We start from the raw sequence: 14291 nt of genomic DNA, 5'->3' as shown, positions 1-14291 counted from the left end.
TATCTAGAATACTGTACTTTTGCCTCATTTATATTTATTATTATTAAGAACATCAATCTCACCAGTTTCCGGCTATACCTAATTACCTATAGCCGGAAACTGGTGAGATTGATATGGAAAACCAAACATACAATGTGAGATGGGGCGATGCGACATCTATTGAGTATAAGCTAAAATTTGGTGTACGCCAAGGAGTGTTGACGTCTCCTGACCTTTTTATCCTGTATGTAAATGATGTGACTTTATGTAGGTATGACCTGCGCGTAGCGCACTATTATTGCATCTAATTTCGGAGACGTCATGTAGATTGTATCCAACCATACGCTCGAAATTCGACAAAACGACGTATCTTGTGAATAGAAATAGACAAAAGTCAACCAATTCCGGCGCAACCGCAAATATCTCTTTCATTGCGTTTGGATGCACGTTTCACCTGCGTAGTGCCCGTTCCCTTGGGAATATTGAAATAAAACATATCATATGGACACAGAAATAACGTGGCTTTCTATTGTTAGAGAATTTTCAAAATCGGTCCAGTAAATCCAGAGATTTCCCCCATTCAACCTCACAAACTTACCTTTTGTAATATAAGTATAGATTTGTACCATTTATGCGGAATAAAATTATGCTATGAATGCGAAGATTAATTATTGTTAACTAGCGGACCCGTCAAGCTACGCTTTGACTTATGTACACTTCTTCCCTATCCCTACACTATATTACTCAACCCCTACCCTATCCCTACTCTACATCTACCTTACTCCTACCCCTACTTAAAACTCAAACGTTTATATGGGAAATCAAACGTTTATATGGGAAATAGAAAAGGGTTGATTTTATGGTTTTCCCAGCAATTATTCTAATTTTTCTCACCTTTTAAACCTTCCCTATACCTCCGCGAACATTTCAAGACCAAGATAAGATAAATCCGTTAAGCCAACAAAGAACAGCAATTCATTTTTATTTATATAGATCGAACTATAATAGCATTTATATATTCCTGGCAGGTACTCTCTCATCGCCCGCCAGCCGCCAATCATCAGAGGATAGTGCTACTACAGCCAACCAGCCGACGATGTGGCTCGGCACGGAGGATGGCTGCATACACGTCTACAACTGTCTGGACAATATACGGATCAAGAAGAATAAGTACAAGTTGCAGCATAATTCGGGAGTGCATTCCATTGTGTAAGTCGTATACTTGTCTACTACATAAAAATAAGTCGGGTTTTCCTTCCTGACGCTATAACTCCAGAACGCACGAACCGATTTCCACGGTTTTGCATTCGTTGGAAAGGTCTCAGGCTCCGTGAGGTTTATAGCAAAGAAAATTCAGGAAAAATTTCAACGTAAGGTAGAGGTAGGGTAGGGTAGGGTAGGGTAGGGTAGGGTAGGGTGGGTAGGGTAGGGGTAGGGTAGGGTAGGGGTAGGGTAGGGTAGGTGTAGGGTAGAGGTAGGGTAGGGGTAGGGTAGGGGTAGGGTAGAGGTAGGGTAGGGTAGGGTAGGGTAGGGGTAGGGTAGGGTAGAGGTATTTGAAAGTTTACATCGAGTTTCACGCGAACGAAGTCGCGGGCATCCGTTAGTCTACAATATAAATACCATTAATCTACTGGGCTATCATGGCTCATAGCCCATGATATCCCAGTAGATATGACCTCTGCCTCCGATTCCGGAAGTGTGGGTTCGAATCCGGTCCGGGGTATACACCTTCAACTTTTCAGTTGTGTGTTAATTATCTGCGTATGTACAACCCGCGGCACGTAACTTTAGCGCTGACCGTTTATGCGCAGAAGTCTAAAATACGGTATCGGAGGGGGGCTGCAGGTATGAAGGGCGGGCGTGCGTAGCGTCCGTAGCGGTGATTGGCTCTCTAGACGTATTCGGTCCCCGGCACTGATACGACGCTCCGCAAACTCCCAGTGTACAGTCGCGTTCTGAATTGTTTTGTTATTGCTATTAATTTTTATTGTTGGTTTTCGTTAAGTTTATTTGTTAAATATATATATTTTAGTTTGTTTGAGACTTTACAGTGAATATGTCTAGAAGAAATACTGTTTTGAGAAGACAGGCACGGAAAATGGTGCATGACGTGCATTGTTTTTTAAAAAGAGAATCTTCTGAATTAATATATTCTTTAAAACAGCTCAAAAGTGAGATTGGCGAAGCTACGAGTATTTTATCAAATCATTTGGACAGCTGCACTGTAAATTCTAGCCAGATAAAACAAACTGTAGAAGTTATTAAGGCAGGAAATTTGAAAATAAATAATATAATCAGTGCTTTAGGGAAAATCCAAAAAAGGACAGCAGAGTCTACAAACACGTCAATTGCAACAGTAAGGAACATCTTCACTCAAGCCAATAGTTCCGATTTGATCACAGTGTTTAGAACGCCTGGCAAAAAACGTTCCAAAGCAAAACCGATCACAAATATCGATAACTTCGACCAAGGTGTAATAAAGAGGTGAGGTGAGGTAAATTCATAACTTTCACCAGATAAATAACGAACTTCCCACCGTCGGAAAGCTGAAAAGGCAGCTAGAAGAAGACATAAATTTCAAAGGCTCAGAAAGGAGTCTTCGACGAATAATTAAGGCACTGGGGTTTCGGTGGAAAAACACTGAAAACAATCGAAAAGTGCTAATTGAGACTTCAAATATACGTCTGCTACGTATTGAATATTTACGTTAAATGAATCAATATCGCCAAGAAAGAAGGTCTATTGTTTTTACAGATGAATCTTACGTAGATTCATCACACTCTTCTTCAAAAGCCTGGACCGATGGTACTACTAAGGGTCTCAAAAAACCAATTTCAAAAGGGCAGCGAGTTGTCATTGTACATGCAGGGGCTGAAACTGGGTTTATACCCCATGCGTTACTTACTTTTAAAGCTGGCACCAAATCAGGCGATTACAAAGATAATATGAATTACGAGAACTATGAAAAATGGCTCAGAACTCAGTTAATGCCTAACCTACCCCCAAATTCCGTCGTGGTAGACGATAATGCGGCCTATCACAATAAACAGTGGGATCTTGCACCAACCTCTAATTCCAAAAAAGCAGATATGCAAGCTTGGCTGACTGAAAAAGGTATACAGTACGAGGGAACACTCCTTAAACCTCAGTTATACAATTTGATCAAGGCAAATAAGGAGCGATTTAAAACATTTTCGATTGACCGAATCCTAGCTGAACAAGGCCATCAAGTGCTGAGATTACCACCATACCACCCAGATCTAAATCCTATCGAAATGGCATGGTCCGATATAAAACAATATGTAGGTAGCAAAAATGTGAAATGGAGTATTTCTAAATGTATAGAGCTAATAGAAGAAAAAGTATTACTAATGGGTGAATGGGATTGGCAAAAGCTATGCAAAAAGGTTAAGGATATAGAAGAGCAATATGCAAAAAGTGACCATGTCGTGGATTTAATAACAGAAGAATTCGTTATTCACGTTGATGGGGATAGTTCAGAGGAAAGCCTTGGTGAGTCTGATAACGATGACACTGTTAGTACCGAGGACCGAAGTAGCCCGGAGTCCGGGCCCTCAACAAGTAAAAAGTCTTGTCGAGTTACCATTGAAGGCGTGTTACCATTGTCTGATTCAGACTAGACTAGAACTTACATATCTAGACTTACATTTATCTGAATTAAAAAATTATAATTGCAATAATGTTTTTATTTTTTACATTCTATATACTTGTTAAAAAAACGATGTCTTTGAAAATATTTGGAAATTTGAACTATAAACTACTCGTATAACACCTACACTGTGAACTTTGTAATATAGAAGTAATAACCACAATATTTTATTTAATAAGTATAATATAATTATGCGTGCGTGACAGTACCTATGCACAGCTATACCCCACATTTCGTTTATAGCTATACTTACTATTTAACATAAACATTAAAATAATGTCATTAAAATTATTTACTTATTAATTAATAAACGTAATAATTATATTGTGTGCGCGACAGTACCGATGCGCAGCTATCCCCACCGTGTTTCGCTCAGCGCTAAAGTTACGTGCCGCGGGTTATAAAGTCTGCCAATCCGCATTGGGCCAGCGTGGTGGATATTGGCCTAACCCCTCTAATTCTAAGAGAAGACTCGAGCAGTGTGCCAAATATGGGTCGATAAAGAAGAAGAAAAATACAATCAAAATGATGATATAACAAAAATTCTTAAAAAAATAATATAAACTTTTGTTGCAGTTTTATGGAGGGAAAGGTGTTTGTTGCCCTTGGAAACGGCGATCTTGTGGTGTACTGTCGAGACATTGGTAATTATCTATTATGTCATATTTTAGTCCTAAAAGTGAATAATTGATTTATTTTGCTATTATCAGCGAGCGATGAAACTGACGAATGACAACTAACAATAGTTAAAAAAATCAATTATTCACTATTCATAATAAAATTCCGCAAAACCATTCTGCTGCTTCTATATTAGTATTTTTAAACACTGCAGCACAGTTACTATGGATATATTTGCAATAAAAACCTAGTATTGAAATAGGTGTATCTATAGAATGAGTTGATTACCTACGTTTAAAAATTCTTCAAATATTATATTCCGAAAATTAATCCTGAGTATCACGAGGGATTCAAGGACAATTTGCTGCCGGGTACAATACAAAATTTTTCATCTCACCTCAGTGCTGCTAGGTACTTAGGTATAAGCAAAAAATCTTTGTTTGTTTTCTGTTTTCTTCATTAACAGTTTTAATTTATTTTTCCAGACGGGTCGTGGGCGGAACGCTCGACCATCCCCGTGGGCACGGGGTCGAGCCCCGTGAGCAGCATGCTGCTGTCGGAGGGCAAGCTGTGGTGTGCCACGCACTCCACCATCAAAATCATAAACCCGCATTCTTTGCAGGTATGTCATACACCTTGCAGGTATATTACACAACTTGCAGGTTCGTCACACACCCTACAGGTACGTCACACACCTTGCAGCCCTGACACACACCTTTCAGATACGTCACACACTTTGTAGGTCCCTCAAACATATTGCAGGTCCGCTGCACACCTTGCAGGTTCGTCATACACCTTGCAGCCCCGTCACACATCTTTTAGGTCGGTCACACACCTTGCAGGTATATCACGCAACTTGCAGGTACGTCACACACCTTACAGGTCCGTCACACTTCTTGCAGGTACATCACACACCTTGTAAGTCCATTACACACCTTGCAGGTGTGTCACACGCCTTGCAGGTGTGTCACACACCTTACAGGTACGTCACACACCTTGCAGCCCTGACACACACCTTTCAGATACGTTACACACTTTATAGGTCCCTCAAACATATTGCAGGTCCGCTGCAAACCTTGCAGCCCCGTCACACATCTTTTAGTCCATCACACACATTACAGGTATGTCACGCACCTTGTAGGTCCCTCACACCTTGCAATTTTTTGCCTCGTTGATCCTATTGTCAGCTAGCTTGGCTACGAATAATGAGGTCCAGGCTTAGAATATTTCCCGAGCCACTTTTTTACCTTTTTACAGGTTGTTTCTCGTCATTAGAATGTACCTACTCTTCCAGAGTGGGAACGACATATTATGACGGATATCTTTGTTGATAAATAAAGTATTTATTTTTCAGGTGGACGAAACATTCCAAATAAGTTCAGAGACCAAACCAATCAGCCACATGGCGGTGGCGGGCGGCTCCATCTGGCTGTCGCTGCACAACGCGGCGCAGTTACGCTGCTACCACGCCACCAGCCGCGACCAGCTCGCCGAGATCAACATAACGCCGCAAGTCACCAAGATGTTACATGGTAAATGAACTGAAACCATATACCTGCTGTCGCTATAACCTGTGCCTATAATTTTCTGAAAAATTAAAGACACCTAGGGCTTATCACTTATGTCTCAGTCACTGTTATGTAACAGTGTAGTATCCCGCCAATTTATGTCGACTTTATTTTATACATGAAATTTTTCCTCAAGAACTTTATTCACGTCTGAACAGGCTGTATGGTCAACGATCTTTGCCTGATAAAAAAAAACATAAAACTCTTCACAGCTCGATGGCAGCTATTCTAATTTTAGTTCATTCCGGCCCTTAGGTGGAAAGTAATTTGTATGAGTTATTTCCTCCCTGTGTAGGGAAGCAGCATTTTCCACCCAATACTCAGATCAAAATGATTAAATCAAAAAATTTAAATTATGTTCCTAAACGTCCTAAGAAGTATTGCTTTGTCATAGACGTTGGTTTTCCGCTTAACATCACGGGGTGTTTGCTGGTTTAATTAAAACCATCGTCTATTATATATGGCTACCAGAATCCTTGTGGAACAAATGTGGAGTAGATAATTATAGGGAGTTGATGCATTTAAGCGTCGCCATGATAGCAGTCTGCCAGACCCGTCGTATAAGATGTTTCACCAAATCTAACAATTTCCAGGTTCGTTATCAACCCATATTCGACTTCCAGCTGAGCTCGAGTCTCCTCCTCTCAGAATGAGAGGAGTTAAACCAATAGTCTACCACGCTGGCCCAATGCGGATTGCCAGACTTCACATACGCAGAAAATTAAGAAAATTCTCTGGTATGCAGGTTTCCTCACGATGTTTTCCTTCACCGTTTGAGACACCTGATATCTAATTTCTTAAAATGCACACAATTGAAAAGTTGGAGGTGCATGCCCCGGATCGGATTCAGACCCACACCCTCCGGAATCAGAAGCAGGGGTCCACGGCTCTTTTATCATTTCCAGGTTGCGACGACATAATCCGGCAGCACAAGGCGGCGTGCCTCCGGGTGACGGCATTGCTTGCTCACCGCGACACGCTGTGGGTGGGCACCAGCGCCGGTGTACTCCTCACTGCTCCGCTGCACAACTCGCCCAACGCACGCACCGGGACCTTCACTGTTCCACAGCTTAGTGGTAAGTGGAGGATTACTACGAGCTTCTCTCTAACCTGGCCTGAATGTGTGGATCATTGGGGCTCAGCGCGACACTGTGCATCATTGGGGATGCACCAAGGTACTCCTCACTGCTCCGCTACACACTCCGCTTAAAGCACGCATAGGGACATTCCCAGTGCCAAAGCTCACTGGTACCTACTCGTAGGTGGTGTACTTTAAGCTATAACAAGCTTTTATTTAACTTTGCGTGTTATTTTATGTGGATTGTTGGGGCTTGTCGTGATACCAATTCGCCCAATGCACGCATGCACCTGGACATTCACTGTTCAATAATGTTTGTAATTAAGAACGAGGCTACGGATCACGAAGTTTAATTTCAGGTTCAAATTTCCTTCAAATCCTGGTCCTGATCGTGGTCTAAAAAAAAATCCTGGATCGTGCTAAAATATACATACATACATTATCCGGCACGTCTTTCCTCTAGTCTCTATCCTTGCATATTTCCCTCACTTCTTCCATACTCATCTTTCTGTCCTTAATTTAGACTGTCTAATGGTCCAGGAATGTTGGACTTCTCTTTTAAATATTTCACCATTACCCTTTGTAAGTCATCTTTGTATACGTAACCAAACCAATCAAAACACAGCTTTCTAGATTTTTGCCACATCTTTTTCAACTAGGTATCACTCATTTCAAATTTTGTTTCAGGTATCACTTACGGTCACACCGGCCATGTGCGATTCCTGACAATCGTCGAAAACCCGGTGCCCCACAAACCGGCAACAAAACCGACACAAAGTCTCAAAACCAAAGCACTAAGCCGACGATCCACCAACGCCGAAAAACTCCAGAAACAAACAGAGAATACACAGACAAACAAAGAAACCCTGATCATATCCGGTGGCGATGGTTACGAGGACTTCAGGAGTTCATCCATGACAGAAGACGCCGGCAGAGAGGATTCCACCAATCACCTTCTTCTTTGGAGGGTATGAACGAATTTTACGGCCTACAGGGGTTTTCATGGTTTTAATACGATACTGAGACAGTTTGTTTCAGCTTTTAACTTTATTGTTGTCGTAAAGGCTTTGTCACTGAGGTGCGAAATTCCGCAATGCCGGGTTTGATGTGTTTCAGGAGTTGATGATGTGTGCAGGAGATACAGAGGTCGCCATTTTATGTGTATGACACTAAGTAATTACACAATTACAGGCAAATAGTCGGGCGTTTTGTAGGACCAGTTCCTAGATAATGTGTCTGGTGTAATTTTTAATCTATGGTTTTCCACCAAGATCAGGTGGGCTTAATTTTGTTAGCCTGTTAATAAAATATGTTTGCGTAATGCCTTTCCAAATTTAATAATATATCGAACAAAATATACTTAGAGTTGTAGCAGTATTGCAGAATTCTATTACTTAGTTAGCACGAAGAGTTGTAATTTTGCTGTTTAGTGGCTGTATATGGGTTTTACAATTCAGATGTAGTACAGTGGTATTGAGATTTCGCATCTGCTTGAGATAGTCTTAAATGTTTTAGAAAATGTGACTATATTTAATGATATAATCGAATTGATGACATGTTGAACAGCCTAACATTTTACCAGTACTTTTATTTTAAATTATACTCGTAATCGAAATTTTCCACCTTTATTTGAAAAAAAAAATCAATTTTGATATACTTACTTAAAATATATTTTAAACTTACTTAAGATGGTTAAAATTGTTTTGCGCGTTCTAGCATAGATAGAGTTTCTATATTGAGATTATTAATTAAAGTTTAAATTAATATAAGTTAGGACATCAAATGTCCAAATTATTATGAACAATTTATTAGATGAAAAAAAAAATTATATTGTGTGTCAATATGCAGTTTCTAACATCGTGCAGTATTATTAAAGGTGTCATAAGCTAGATATTGGAATATTAACGGCCTCGTCCCCTGTTTTTGGAAATACAATCATTGATCAAAATTAGATCATTTTGATTTATGTCAACCTGCGATATAATATGCGATGCATTGTCGTTGATCGTTGTTTTGATCAACCTTTCAGAAACTGGGGACTCATAGTACCTAATTGGTGTTTTATATCACATGGAAAGTATGTTTTTAGAAAAATTTATTACGTGTACCTATTTAACCATATCGATGTAACATATACGACCGTTTTGCTATACATAAGAAAATAGTTGTGGCAATTTTTACTAGTTTAAACAGTTTTGAAAACGGGCTACATTTATTGCACTTCTATAACTTGCTGTCTATAATCCGGCAATCAAAAGTTGCATATCGAAACAGCCTCTTAGGGGCAAAAACTTAAAAATAGAAATAAAATTTCCAAAAAGTATAAGCCTTTATATATCGATATATTAAACTCTCTAGATAATATGTTACCGCCGTGTTGCATACTACTGTACAAATCATTACAATTTTTGGAAAACCTTTATAAATGTAGAATCAATGGAAAATAATATAACTGTATGGTGTTTTCTCTGCTTTTCACAATATGTGAGTTTATTGTTCTCACGAGATCTCTTACTATATGTATATATATTACGTAATATTAGAAATATATATTATATGCCATATGTACGTATATCTCTTAATATGTGTATGTACCTTAATGTAATAGGATATACAAGTCAATGTGAAGCTTATAAAATACAGAGTTTGAGAAATTTGTTGCTCAAAATGTTGTTTTTTTATGTTACCTACCGGTAAAATTATAGTCAGAGCAAAATTTTACATTGTATTTTAATATATAAATGTGAATGATGTAGTATCTGTAAAAATGAAGCTGTACGGATGAATTAAATGAAATCGCACTTAAACGTCTTTTTTATATATCTCCTATCCCTTGATCGATTGAAAAGCACCACCAATCTAGAGATTTAGTTGATATTTATAATATATTTTACTAGCGAACGCCCGCAACTTCGTCCGCGTGAAACCCTACCCCTACCCTACTCCCACCCTACACCTACCATTCTATACTATATATATATATACTCCTCTATATATATACTCTTCTATAATACTCAACCCTACCCCTACCATACTGCTACCCTATCTCTAACCTATCCATATCCAACCCCTAATATCCTATGAACATGTACGTCTCCTGGTTCTAAGCGACCTCTCTACCATCAGTCCAGCACTTACACGTATATGATTTCGTTATTTTGCACTCCAGTACGTCATATTAGAAATGCATGATACATTTATTTGAATATAAAAAAGGCGGCGTTCCTATCCCACTTCTGACACCATGTTAATATTAAATGCCAATGATACTAGACAATGATAGTGACAGTCACTGACATTCGTCTTAAATATCACGTCGACATTATTAAAGAGCTCAGTTAAAAATCTAAAATATTCAAATAGACAAACAATAATCTAATATTTCAAGCACCCTAACCTTTAAATCACTATTAGTGATTTGTACAAGACAAACAAAAGAAAACAATAGGTAACAATTTGATAACCCGCTGCAAGTCGTTGGTGAATATTTAATGCAATATTTAATGTGCAAATGTTACTTATTTGATACATTAGCTACGATTGATTATGTTTCTCTGTAATGTGACAAAACTCATATAAAATGAAACACTATTTTTAATTCATCGATGATTTACTAATCACATGAAAAGTTCACAAGCTCACAATAATGATACAAACAATTAAAATGAATGTTTAATGTTCTTAGTACATAGTGATTGCAGCCTAGCATTTTTAAGAATTACTTATCATCATAATATCGTTTTTATATATTATATACTATAAAATCCATAAATGGCAAAAGCCAAATTCCAGCCTACTGCGTAGTTTTTATGTAAAATGTAACGTTTTTATCGAAATTTGTGATGATTTTGACCAACTCGCCCTTTGTCTGTCAGTCTAATTGCATAAAACAATAACTTTGTTTATAAATTGCTCTAAAGCATCCGTATCGATATTGCTTACATCATCTTTCTTCCCTCGGCTCACAAAGTACGGGTCCATCTGTAGTTGTAATGCCAACTTCTTCAAAATCGTTCTTCTATCCCTGTCGTTGTCTATTGCTTGTCTTTTCACTTTGTTTCCTTCTGAATACTTCATCGTTAACAGTTCAACTGTTGCACATATGAGATCTCTTGTTTTGAGGAATTGGATCTGTGTTGCATTCGATTTGCCAACGTTTATATAGTCTTTTTTACCTCTAGCTATGTAATATGGATCATTACGTACAGATTTTACAAGTTCTTCTAACGCTCCACGTCGTCCCCGAGTCGCCTTATTCATGTAAGAACTATGCTTTTTACCTCTTGTGATAAAAAATGGATCGTCCTCCGCTGAAGAACGACTGCTACGTTCCACTAGTATATAATGAGGTTCTTCAGCATAAATTCTATCATCGTGAACAGTATTCTGCTGAAACGTCTTAGTATGCGGTTCATTTTCCAAGTTGTTGTTAGCAGTATTTGGATTATATTCCATACGATTTCTTGCTATACCATTAAATAAAGATTTAAGTTTACTATCTCTTCCCCTGTTGATCCAAAATGGTGTATGATCGTCTCTTCTATTCCTCTCATAGTTGCCATTGTTATTTTTTAAATCACTTATAGCATCAATGACAGAATCTTTCAGCTCATTTTTATTGTTTATTACATCTTTGTACAAGTACAGCGATTTTAATTTATTTTTTCCGTGAATTAAGGTTTCAAATGAATCCCTCCTTCCTCTGTTTCCCCAAAATGGTTCCTGTTCCTGTCGTCTCCCACGATTACCCCAGAAAGGTTCTTCGTCGTCAATCCTGTCCTTGCTGCTTGAAAATGATGAAATGAGATTGTCCCTTCTACCTCTATTGCCCCAGAAAGGATTTTCATCATCTTGTCTTCTACCTCTTGTACCCCAGAAAGGGTCATCATCTTGTCTCCTTCCTCTATTTGCCCAAAAGAAGTCTTCAGGTGGATCGTCATCTTTAGATTCATCAGAACTACGTCTTCCTCGGTTGCTCCAAAATGGAGAAACTTCATCTTTAAATTTTGGATCTAAGTTCAATATTACTTTGTATAAATTTTTATTCTGCTTATATTTCGGATTTGGTAATTGAACGTCAGGAACTGTTTCGTCGGAAGAACTTTCGCGTCTACCTCTGTTACCCCAAAACGGAGAATCTTGATCATCGATTGATTTTAGTTTTAAAGTTTTTTCTTTGTTATCAAGATAATTGTATTGATTAGAATCCTCGTTTATTACATCTTTGTTAGACAGTAATATCTTTTCAGTGCTCAAAGATCTTTTTACGCGAGCATTAAATTTATGTTTGCTGTCGTTATTGTTGGTTTTATGAAAGCGTTTTGTCTGTTTGTTGGTTTTATTCCCATTCTTTCCGAATACATCATCTGATACGAGTAGAAGTGTTAATAGTAAAATTATCTTCCTTCTCATGGTTTTCATATCTGCAAAAATAATTGACAAGCATTATTAATCTTTAAAAATTCTAATTGAGGATCTCGACTCGATCTTTTCTCTCTGAACTGAAATTATGTAGATTATTATGCTTACTTCTCTCACAGATTTTCGTTTAATTGAAGAAGAGAGGTAATTATGAGGCAATTTAGGTCATGATGCGGTTAATATTTAGTAAAAAATATCTAAGCAACTTAATATGTTTTTCATTCAAAGCAATTTTTACAAATTACAGGTTTGTTATTCACAAAGATGGCTGGACAGATCTGAATAAAATTTATTTCGGACAGACATCGTAGTCCGGGATAGCACACAAGAAATTATTATTTAAAAAGCATAATTTAAAGATTAAGCATAATTTAAAGATTCTTAGATATTTATTTGCTCAAATAAAAAATGCAAGCTCTCAACCACAATTCTTGTAATTTTTAGATTGAGTTGTTTCGTTTCACCGTAATTTTAGTTTTAAGTTTAATTAATATTAGCTATAGTTTAGTTATTATTATTAACTGTAACCTTTATTATTTTTTTTAATGAAATGATTTTATTTAACCACAGTAAAACAAATTATAAGTACTTACGTAAGTTTTAAAACACTCTAAAAGATCATAGTTATTAAAATCATATTCTAATATTACGAGTTTAAACAAAAAACTAAGATAATGTTACTTGAGTCGCGGTTCGTAACGTATGTGAAAATCATATATGAAGCCGCAGCTTTTATATAGGAAACTGGACGTAGGTGGAGCTCCCCAGGGTTGGTGGAACAATTCTTTTATTATTTTGTTGTTTTCTCGTTTGCTACTAATTCTGCTGGGACAGTGCCTAGCGTTATTAAATTAAACAATGCTCAGTGGCTATTGCTTTGGACTTGCAGTAAGGGTAAGTGCTTCTTATACACTTTTATATTTTTTAAAAACGATTAAAACAAAAAATAGAATGATAGTGCCCAAGACATTTGAATTCAAGGACGAAGGCGCGAAGTCCTGACGATGACAGTTTTTTTAATCCTACTAATCCAACTTTCTACTAGTATTATAAACGCAAAAGTTTGTATTGATGTTTGGATGTTTGGATGTTTGTTACTCTTTAACGCCGCTACTACTGAAGCGATTTGGTTTAAATTTGGAATGGAAATGGATTTTACTCTGGATTAACTTTTTATTCCGAAAAAATCCATGGTTTCCCGAGATTTGCGAAAACTGATGATTTTAATGATATGAATGTTTGCAACGTATGAACTCTTTCACGCCTCGACTACTTAACCGAATTAGCTGTTTGGTATTAAGATATGTTATAGCATGGATTAACACATAGGCTACTTTTTATCCCAGAAAAATCCATGGTTCCCGAGGAATTTGTGAAAAACATTTTTTTTTATCTTTACAAATTAACCCTTGACTACAATCTCACCTTATGGTAAGTGATGATGCAATCTATGGTGGAAGCGGGCTTACATGTTAGGAAGAGGATGAAAAATCCATACCACTTTCGGTTTCTACACGACATCGTACTGGAACGCTAAATTGCTTGGCGGTACAACTTTGTCGGTAGGGTGGTAACTAGCCATGGCCAAAGCCTCCCAGCCAAAAACAGTCACTTGGAAAATGGCTGATTTATATAAGTAAAATTTTTATATAGTAATGGAATTTAAAAACCTCCAATGACTTTATAAATTTTTAAAAATAGATATCTTAAAAAACAAAAGACTTTAAATAAAGTTTTAACCAACCAAATTACATTTATTTATATTTATTTTATTTTCACGATAAAAAGAATTTGTCAATGTTTATCAACACAATTTTGCAACCCTTGACGAAAAATCCCTTTTATTTTGACTCTTTGACGGTCAATCCTATTCCTCGATTCACATGTTTCAATGAATATTTTATATATTATTGGGATAACATAAAAAATTGCAATTTATATTCATTCTGATTTCATC

General features: G+C 37.3%; 2 protein-coding genes across 7 annotated transcripts in view; one reads left to right on the top strand and one right to left on the bottom strand.

The window, feature by feature from the left end:
• Positions 1-9720, top strand: part of LOC112044531 (rho guanine nucleotide exchange factor 17) — a 150753-nt gene extending 141033 nt beyond the window's left edge. For all 6 annotated transcript variants that reach the window (XM_052888406.1, XM_052888410.1, XM_052888408.1 and 3 more), the window contains 6 exons: positions 1008-1188; positions 4226-4293; positions 4753-4889; positions 5622-5799; positions 6741-6911; positions 7601-9720. In XM_052888406.1, coding sequence (XP_052744366.1) covers positions 1008-1188; positions 4226-4293; positions 4753-4889; positions 5622-5799; positions 6741-6911; positions 7601-7887 — 1022 coding nt within the window. In that variant the 3' untranslated portion in view covers positions 7888-9720. The remainder of the gene's footprint in view (positions 1-1007; positions 1189-4225; positions 4294-4752; positions 4890-5621; positions 5800-6740; positions 6912-7600) is intronic.
• A 601-nt stretch (positions 9721-10321) lies between these two features.
• LOC112044541 (uncharacterized) lies at positions 10322-12958 on the bottom strand. The gene has a single exon (XM_052888404.1). It carries the CDS (start codon positions 12332-12334, stop codon positions 10790-10792), a length of 1545 nt encoding a protein of 514 aa, XP_052744364.1. The 5' UTR covers positions 12335-12958; the 3' UTR covers positions 10322-10789.
• Positions 12959-14291: the final 1333 nt, after the last annotated feature.

Source organism: Bicyclus anynana, chromosome 22 (assembly GCF_947172395.1).
Source record: "Bicyclus anynana chromosome 22, ilBicAnyn1.1, whole genome shotgun sequence".
Classification (NCBI taxonomy): domain Eukaryota; kingdom Metazoa; phylum Arthropoda; class Insecta; order Lepidoptera; family Nymphalidae; genus Bicyclus; species Bicyclus anynana.
Note: the sequence above shows the minus strand (reverse complement) of the source record. Positions and strands in the feature narration are given on the sequence as shown.

Excerpts from the sequence above, each read along its gene's own strand:
- LOC112044541 (XM_052888404.1), bottom strand. The coding sequence starts at position 12,334 with ATGAAAACCATGAGAAGGAAGATAATTTTACTATTAACACTTCTACTC.